Source organism: Lepidochelys kempii, chromosome 14 (genome assembly GCF_965140285.1).
Source record: "Lepidochelys kempii isolate rLepKem1 chromosome 14, rLepKem1.hap1, whole genome shotgun sequence".
In the NCBI taxonomy this organism is placed as follows: Eukaryota; Metazoa; Chordata; order Testudines; family Cheloniidae; genus Lepidochelys; species Lepidochelys kempii.
The window spans coordinates 49230627-49239731 of record NC_136393.1 but is presented as its reverse complement, the minus strand read 5'-3'; the positions used below and the strand labels follow the sequence as shown (position 1 = coordinate 49239731).

Here is a 9105-nt window from a genome sequence, read left to right as displayed (position 1 = left end):
GGCTCCCACCCCCACCCCCACTGTAACCTCTAGTCCTCCCCTCCTGAGTCTCTGGTGTCATGTCTGTTCTCAGTGTGGGTGTGTTTGTCTATTTGTTTACCTATTTATCCCTGTTTGTGTCTTTGTACCTGTTACTGTGTGTGCGTGCGTGTGTGTGTAGCTGGGGTGTAGCTAAGGCGTGTGTGTGTGTGTGTGTGTGTACCTGGGGGGGGTGTCTAGCTGGGTGTGTGTGGGTGTGTAGCTGGGGTGTAGCTAAGACGCGTGTGTGTGTGTGTGTGTGTACCTGGGGGGGGTGTCTAGCTGGGTGTGTAGCTGGGGTGTAGCTAAGGCGTGTGTGTGTGTGTGTGTGTACCGGGGGGGTGTCTAGCTGGGTGTGTAGCTGGGGTGTAGCTAAGGCGTGTGTGTGTGTGTGTGTACCTGGGGGGGTGTCTAGCTGGGTGTGTGTGTGTGGCTGGGGGGGGTGTGAATGTGTAGCTGGGTTGTAGCTGGTGTGTGCGTGTGTCTGTGTGTAGCTGGGGTGGTTTTCTGTGTGTAGCTGGGTGTGTGTAGTTGGCATGTAGCTGGGGCGTGTGTGTGTCTGTCTGTCTGTCTGTAACTGGTCTGTGTGTAGCTGTGTTGTGTTTGTGTGTGTTTACACCGAGTCTCCCGGCATTCCCGACTCTCTCTGAGTCACTAGGCGTCTGCCTATATTTATACCCCTCTGCGATCATGTGTCCTGCCCCCCTTTCCAGCTGTCCCTGGCACCATGCCCCTGTCACACCCACTCCATGTGTGTGTGTGTGCCAATGTATATATATAACGGCACAGCTCACAACCGGAGTGCCTCCCCTCCAACTGCCCAGCCCGAGGACTGTCCGATCTTCCACCCCCACGACGACCATGGGCAAACTCCTTGTTCTGTGCCTGGCCGCCCTGAGCTTTGTCGGGATCGGTAAGCCCCCAGCCCTGCCCCACACGAATCCCCCCCAACTCCCTCTCCTCCCCTCGGAAAATCTCCCCGTTCCCTGAGTCTTTGCCAGGTTCCCTTCGGAGCCCGGGGGGGAAAATGTGCCACTCAACAAACCAAACTGGGGGGGTGGGGGAAGAGCGGCTCTGAACAGTGCTGTTCAGAAGTGGGGAAGGCGCCCTTTCCCCCCCCCCCTTTAGGCCTGGGGTTCAACGGCCTAAGTGCCCCACCAGCCATGGGGTTCAGAGGGGCTCGTGGGTTTTAGGGATTACACCCCTCCTCTCTCTGGCTGCAAATTGGCGAAGATTCACCCCACCGCTGACAACAATCTGGATCTGGCAATAGCCCAGCCCCACAACCTTTCTGCTAGCCCCCAAGTCTGCCTACTTCCCAGCCCCCCGAGTCGGCAGATGGTCCCCCAAACTCGTGGCTTTAATTGAGGTCCCAGGATGTAGCCAGAACCCCCCCGCCAACACACACACACTCACATTTTCTGTGGGAAACTGCACCCCCTTATTTTTGATTACCCCCTAATTTTCCCCCAGGTCGTGCCCCGCCCAACAGACTCACCCGCGACCCTGATTTAACCTGCCTTTAAAAATTGTCTCCCCCGCCCGGATCTTGCACCCCAGTTTCTTCTTGGGGAGCTGGCCCTGAGAGAAGAGGGAGTTTAGTAGGATGGAGGGGGGCAGGCTGGGAGCCAGGACTCCTGGGTTCTCTCCCTGGCTCTGGCAGTGGGGTGAGGTGTAGTGGTTAGACCAGGGAGAGGAGGGGGCTGGGAGCCAGGACTCCTGGGTTCTTTTCCAGCAGGCAACTCCCTTTCTTCAACCTACAGTTTGGAAATAGGTCGGGGCGAGATTGTTTTCTTGCTTCCTCACCAGTCCAGGCGACGCACCAAGCTCGGCTCCTCGGACCAGCGCCAGCCCCAGCCCGGGTCGCCCATCCCTGCCATTTCCCATCCAAGTGGGCATCTGGGAGATTTCTTGCCCTCGGTCCAGGCTCAGGCAGGGCGCTGGCCAGAGGTGGGGGGGACCCAGAGCCCAGGGAGCAAGGGAATTTCTGTGCAGCGGATACACACCAGGGACACACACACACACACACACTTGACACACGGGGAAGGAATCTGGATTTGGTTTGGACTTGAGTCCAATTTTCCAGGCTGGGCTGTTTTTCCCGTGATTTGAAATCTCGCTTGCCAAAATACACCCAGCTTTTCATGGGTGTGTTTTGTGTCCTTGTGTGTGTGTCTGGCTTTGTGTCGTGTGTTCTGCACTGGTTCTCTGTGGCGTGTCTCCATGGCTTTGTGGACGTGTTGTCGTGTTTGGCATGCCTGTGTTTGTGCCTCGTTTGTAGTTGTGTGCCTTTGTGTTTTGTTTTTCCTTGTGGGGTTTTGTATGCCCATGTTTGTGTTGGGTGGGTGTGTCCTTCTTGGCGTGTTTTTGCGGGTGCCTTTATGGTTGGTTTACAGCTGTGTATTTTGTGTGTTTGTGTCATGTTTCGGATGGCTGTTGTGTGTACCTGTGTCGCTTCCAATGGTGTGTGTGTGTACACACACATCTCTTTGTAAAGCTATCCCTGTGTTTGTGTGGTGTGCAGCATTGTGCTTGGGTGTTGTCTGTGTCTATACAACTGTGTTATTGTGCATCTCAGTGTTTTTAAATAACTCCTGTGTGTTGAGTGAAAATCATTGGGGTACCAAGGTCAGGATGCATGTGAATTCCAGAATCAAGCTGTTTTTAAAGGGGCAGGGCTAAATATAAAACTGTCATTAGCTATCCCACTGCTGGCACCAATGCTAGTAAATCTGATCCCACTGCTTCCACCAATGCTACAGACACTGAGCCCATCTCTGCCACCAATGCTATGGGATCCAATCCCGTTTCTGGCACTGATGCTACAGAATCCAATCCCATCCCGGCCACCAGTGCAGCCAGCTCTGCACCCTCCCCCAAAAGGAGATAGACTTGGTCTCACCCTCTCTCTCTCTGTTCCCAGGAGCGGCCCTGCAGTGCCTGAAATGCGACTTCACCATGTTTGACATCCCCTGCCACACCACCACTGTCACCTGCCAGGACGGGCAGCTCTGCGCTGTCATCCGGGGCCGTGCAGGTAACACCCCACCCTCCCCACTTCTCTCGGTCTCGTGCTCTCATTTTCTCTCCCTCTCCATTTGTCTCTTTTTCATTTCCTCTTTCTCGCGCTCTCCCCACAGCCGGCCGCAAGCTGATCATGAAGAAGAACTGCGTTGACAAAGTGAAATGCAACACCAACGACTCCTCGACCTGGGCGGGCATCACCTACAGCACCTCCTACGAGTGCTGCGAGGGCGAATTCTGCAACTCGGCCGCGGGCGCCGGGGCCCAGCTCTCCCTGGTCGCAGGGCTGGCCATGCTGGGTGCCTGGCTCACCCGGGCCCTCTAATCCCTGCTCTGGAAGCCGGGAGGGAAGAGGAAATAATTTCTGTTGTGGGGCAAAAAAAATCCAGCCTGACATTGCCTTTAAATAGCCCCGCCCCTTTTCTTCTTAAAGGGGCACTTGTTAGCCAGAGGTGAGACCCGATCTTTGGCCTTTTCTTGGTTGTCTTAAATCATTATAACCTGGGGAGGAGGGGGACAGACCCTCGGGGGTCTGTCCGGAGAAGGAAAATGTAGCCCCCTTTCTTTCGTGGTGGCCCCTGGAACTTTTTCACTCGTTCATTCTATTTCTTTTCCGTCAAGTCTCACTCTTGGTCTGAGCTCCCCGTTGCTGCAGCCTCCAGCCCCGAAACCGGCCCCAGCTGGCGCACTGCCATTTTTGTGTAACCCACCCCAACAACAACAACAACAAATACCAGGCGAGCAGCTGAATTTCCCACCTGTCCCTGCCGGCTCCCGATGACACGGGACTGTCAATGAGGGAGCCGCGGCCTGCGGACAAATGCACTTTTCAGAATGGGGTGCTGCGGCCCCGGCCCCTGCTTTGAGCCCCCTCGCTGCAGCTGACAATGCCCCATTGGTGGGAGAGGTGGGATCTGCAGGGGCTGCAGCCGGGGCCAGACGCCCTGGCTCCGGCTGTCCAGGCCCCTATATTCCTCCCTCTGCCTCCCCCGCTTCCCCAAACATCTGGCCCCCATTGTTGCAATTGGCCGCACCCCTAGTGCTCACTGGCACGACAGATATCTGATGTCCACTGCCTTCCGCGCTGGCCCCGCCCACGCCTGGCCCCACGTCTTCGCCCGGCTGCGGGGCTGGCGTCGGGGTAGTGAACACCCGGAAGGAGCCTGGGGGGAGCGGGACGGGGAGGGGCTCTGCTCTTCGTCCCGACGCCCACAGAGGTTGGGCAGGGGCTAGAGGGGGCCGGGAGTGTTGACCCCCACACAATGGCACGGCAGCTCGGTGCTGCCCCCTGCTGGCGCGGGCAGGATCAGCGCCTCGGCTTTCTCTGCTCATGTTCTCCTGAAACGCGTCCAGAATAAATCCTGTCTCGGCTCCGAACGCCCGGCAGTTGTGACTTTGTTCCTCCTTCACTCCCGACCCACAGCCCCTGCTAGCCCAGCCCTGCCGGTGCCCCTCACTCCCGACCCACAGCCCCTGCTAGCCCAGCCCTGCCGGTGCCCCTCACTCCCGACCCACAGCCCCTGCTAGCCCAGCCTTGGGGTCCCCCCGCCCCCATCCTCAGCTCTCTGAAATGCCCCGTGGGTCGGAGCTGGCTCGGGCCGTGACTCAGAGCTGTGCTGTTGTGTTGTTCACACTGGGCGCGTGAGTGAGGGGAGCAGAAATTCCCCATGCCACACACGGAGTTAGCGCCCGGAGCCGGGCGTGAGCGGACAGGCTGGGAGCTGGGTTGCGGGGGGTGAGATTGTGGAGACGGGCGCGGAGATGCTGGGTGCGTCTGTACTGGTGAATCTGTGCGGCGTGTGCCTGTGAAATTGTGGCCCCGGGCACGGTGAGGTTGTGTTGTGTGCGCCCGGCGGTTGTGACTTTGTTCCTCCCTCCCTCCCGACCCTCTGCCTCCTTGGGGAGCGTGTGGGGCAGGGCGCAGTGCAGTGGTGTGTGTGTGCGTGTGCACAGGGTGTGCGTGCGGGGCAGGGCACGGTGCGGTTGTGTTGTGTTGCCGCACCACGTTGTGTTGTGTGTGTGTGTGACTGGGCGTAGCTGTGTAAGTGTGCGTGTGATTGTGTTGTGTAGAGCTGGGTTTCTGTGTGGGTTTCGCTGCGCAGTTATAGGTGAGTGGGGCGTTGTTTTATTGTGTCTATCTGCATTTCTCTCTGTGTGTGTGTGTGATCGATTGTGTTACTGTGTCTGGTTTTCTGTGTGTGTGCATGGTTGTGTGAGTCTGTGATTGTGTCTGAGTCTGTGCGTGCGGTTGTGGCTGGGGGGGTGCATGTGGTTTTGGTAGGGAGTGTGCGTGGGTGGGTGTGCATTTGCAGTTGTGTCTGGTTCGGGGTGTGCGGTTGTGTGTTCTCTCTCTCAGTGTCCCCACTCTCAGCCCCACACTCCCGTCACAAACTCTGCTCTGTTCTCCTTTATTCCCAGCTCCAAACACCCCCCTACCCTCCCCCAGGCCCGATCTGTCACCGCAGCCCCCATGGGCGGAGAAGGCGGGGGGCCGGACGCCTGGGTTCCTCTTCCAGCTCTTCCCCTTGGAAAGCCCCTCGTGGCCTCGGGGAGCCCCCGACCCTGCCCTGCGGGGGGCACTGGGTATTGACACGCAGCTTGGCCCCGCCCGGACCCCGACACAGGGCTCGAGGGGCGGCGGTCGCTCCACCGGGGCCGACGGAGCCATCACAGCTGGGCAGGATCAGCACCCCCTGCTGGGATGACAGGAGCCCACAGTCACCCCTGAAACGGGGCTGGCGGGGGGGCCGGGAACGGGGCAGGGGCCTGTCCCCTCTAGGGGGCGCCGGTTCCCCTCCGGCCGCAGGGGGGGACTGGCTGGCTCAGGGGGGCGGGGAACGGGGCAGGGGCCTGTCCCCTCTAGGGGGCGCCGGCTCCCATCCAGCCCCAGGGCAGGGACTGGCTGGCTCAGGGGGGCGGGGAACAGGGCAAGGGCCTGTCCCCTCTAGGGGGCGCTGGTTCCCCTCCGGCCGCAGGGGGGGACTGGCTGGCTCAGGGGGGCGGGGAATGGGGCAGGGGCCTGTCCCCTCTAGGGGGTGCCGGCTCCCATCCAGCCCCAGGGCAGGGACTGGCTGGCTCAGGGGGGTGGGGAATGGGGCGGGGCCTGTCCCCTCTAGGGGGCGCTGGTTCCCCTCCGGCCGCAGGGGGGGACTGGCTGGCTCAGGGGGGCGGGGAATGGGGCGGGGCCTGTCTCCTCTAGGGGGCGCTGGTTCCCCTCCGGCCGCAGGGGGGGACTGGCTGGCTCAGGGGGGCGGGGAATGGGGCAGGGGCCTGTCCCCTCTAGGGGGCGCTGGTTCCCCTCCGGCCGCAGGGGGGGACTGGCTGGCTCAGGGGGGCGGGGAATGGGGCGGGGCCTGTCCCCTCTAGGGGGCGCTGGTTCCCCTCCGGCCGCAGGGGGGGACTGGCTGGCTCAGGGGGGCGGGGAATGGGGCGGGGCCTGTCTCCTCTAGGGGGCGCTGGTTCCCCTCCGGCCGCAGGGGGGGACTGGCTGGCTCAGGGGGGCGGGGAATGGGGCAGGGGCCTGTCCCCTCTAGGGGGCGCCGGCTCCCCACCTGCGCATCCCAGCCCCACGTTCTCATACAGCTGCGTTGGAGATTTGGTACCGGGAGGATCTGGAATAAGAGACAGGAGAGAAACCGCATGAGAACCGATGGGAGCTCCCGAGGGGGGGAGAAATCCCTGCCCCCCCAGGTCCCTGAGTGAAGGCACCGGACACAGCCCTGCCCCCCACCCCACAATAGGGCAGGGGTGAAGGCTGGCTGCTGCCCCTAACCCTAGCGGGCCCCCCAGATCTGCAGCGGGGCACCTACCTGGCTGGGTGTGAGTGGGAAGGTCGCCCAGGTGTGACCTGCAGAGAGAGAATTGGGGTACGAGTGAGCAGGGGGCGTCCCTTCTGAGCCTCAGCGATTGGACCCAGGTGTCCTGGCTCCCAGCCCGCCCCCCCCCGCTCTAACCACTGGACCCCACTCCTCTCCCAGAGCCCAGGAGAGAACCCAGGAGTCCTGGCTCCCAGCCCCCCTGCTCTAACCCACCAGACCCCACCCCCGTCCCCCCACCAGTTCTTACCTCCGGTCCGGCCGCCCCCGCCTCCACAGCGCCGCCCCCAAGGCGAGGAGGAGGAGGAACTCCAGCGCTGCGCACCCGGCCAGGGGGATCAAGGCAGAGCTACAGGTGGGTCCCCTCACATTGGGGGCGGGGGGCTCCTTCACTGCTCCCATCGCTCGGGGAAAACACAAGGGGTGAGTGAGGAACAGAACCCAGTGGCCCTGGCTCCCAGGCCCCGCGCTCTAACCACTAGCCCTCACTCCCCTCCCAGAGCTGGGGAGAGAACCCAGGAGTCCTGGCTCCCAGCACCCCTGCTCTAACCACTAGACCCCCTCTTCCACACTCCTTGCCCAGAGAACCCCGGCGTCCTGGCCCCGTCCGTACCGGTGAGGTTGAAGTTGACCCACGTGCCCTTCAGCTCACACCTGACCCGGCTTTTCTGCCTCCTGGCCCCCTTGTCGCTCCTCTTCCAGCAGGCCTGGAGCAGCGACGCCCGCGAGCCCGAGAAGACGCGGTGCCGGTCCTGCCCGTCGGCGTCCTGCACCCGCTGCCCGTCGACCCTCCATGTCACCGCCGGCAGCGCCTGCCGGTCCGCGATCGCGCAGGAGAACTGGTGGCAAGTCATGTTGGCATGGCCGGTCGGCAGCACCGTGTGGGTCCCTGCAGGGGACAGGTGGGCAATGGGGCACGGGCCCTGCCCCCTCTAGGGGGCGCCAACCCCAATCCGGCCCCAGGGCGGGGACTGGCTGGCTCAGGGGGGCGGGGAATGGGGCACGGGGCCTGTCCCCTCTAGGGGGCGCCGGCCGTGACCCACCTGTGACAACATTCAAGTGGTAGGTGCCGCGGGTGGCTCTTTGCACCGAACACCAGTAGGTCCCCGTGTCCCCGTCCTCGGCCCCCCGCAGGTACAGGGAGTGGTTGGGGAGCACGGAGAGCCGCTCCCAGGCCCCCGCCTCCTTCTTCAGGGCCTGAGTCGCCACGCCCCGGAATAACGGCACCGCCGGGGTACCAGCAACACGGGCGTTGTAGGACCAGGTCAACTCTTCCACGCCCGAGAAAGAGTCGCCCCGGCTGCAAGGGAGCTCCCGGTCCTGCCCCTTCTGGACGTAGGCATCTGCGGGACAGGGGGACTCACAGGGGTTAGATTACCTGTCACTGAGATGCAGTCACCTCTGGGGTGGGGCGGCTGTGTATACAGGGACCCCTCACCCGGCACTAACATGCAGCCACCGCTGGGGTGGGGGGGCTGTGTATACAGGGACCCCTCACCCGGCACTAACATGCAGCCGCCTCTGGGGTGGGGCGGCTGTTTATACAGGGACCCCTCACCCGGCACTAACATGCAGCCGCCTCTGGGGTGGGGCGGCTGTTTATACAGGGACCCTTCACCCGGCACTAACATGCAGCCACCTCTGGGGTGGGGCGGCTGTTTATACAGGGACCCTTCACCCGGCACTAACATGCAGCCGCCTCTGGGGTGGGGGGGCTGTGTATACAGGGACACATGCAGCCGCCTCTGGGGTGGGGCGGCTGTTTATACAGGGACCCCTCACCCGGCACTAACATGCAGCTGCCTCTGGGGTGGGGCGGCTGTTTATACAGGGACCCCTCACCCGGCACTAACATGCAGCCGCCTCTGGGGTGGGGCGGCTGTTTATACAGGTACCCTTCACCCGGCACTAACATGCAGCCGCCTCTGGGGTGGGGGGGCTGTTTATACAGGGACCCCTCACCCGGCACTAACATGCAGCCACCTCTGGGGTGGACAATAAAAAGCAGGTTTTTACCTTCCTCTCTGGTGAATCGCAGCTGGAGGATGAGTAAGATCCAGGTGGGGGTCATGATGCCTCGAACGCCAAGGTCCTTCTGTGGGGCACCACCTGGGGGCTCTGTCTCCAAGACCAAGGAGGAAGGGACCGAAATAGAGCCGGACGTAGCTGTCTCCGGAGTGACTTGGGGGTTTGGTGGCTGGCTTATCAGGGAGGCACAGCAGCAGCGGAGGAGAGGGAAGGGGGTGAG

General features: G+C 62.2%; 2 protein-coding genes across 3 annotated transcripts; one reads left to right on the top strand and one right to left on the bottom strand.

Moving 5' to 3' along the window:
• The first annotated feature begins 799 nt into the window (after nt 1–799).
• On the top strand, nt 800–4419 carry LOC144929351 (sperm acrosome membrane-associated protein 4-like). Its single transcript, XM_078848673.1, has 3 exons — nt 800–931; nt 2942–3055; nt 3159–4419. Exons 1-3 carry the CDS (start codon nt 880–882, stop codon nt 3365–3367), a joined length of 375 nt encoding a protein of 124 aa, XP_078704799.1. The 5' UTR covers nt 800–879; the 3' UTR covers nt 3368–4419.
• On the bottom strand, nt 3114–9062 carry LY6G6F (lymphocyte antigen 6 family member G6F). 2 transcript variants are annotated; one of them, XM_078848671.1, is made up of 7 exons: nt 8874–9062; nt 7901–8200; nt 7471–7746; nt 7108–7261; nt 6852–6889; nt 6594–6653; nt 3114–5738 (listed from the first exon to the last, which is right to left on the bottom strand). In XM_078848671.1, exons 1-7 carry the CDS (start codon nt 8926–8928, stop codon nt 5710–5712), a joined length of 912 nt encoding a protein of 303 aa, XP_078704797.1. In that variant the 5' UTR covers nt 8929–9062; the 3' UTR covers nt 3114–5709. The 2 variants fall into 2 exon arrangements, with proteins under 2 accessions (XP_078704797.1, XP_078704798.1); XM_078848672.1 differs by having other exon boundaries at nt 3114–5735.
• Nucleotides 9063–9105: the final 43 nt, after the last annotated feature.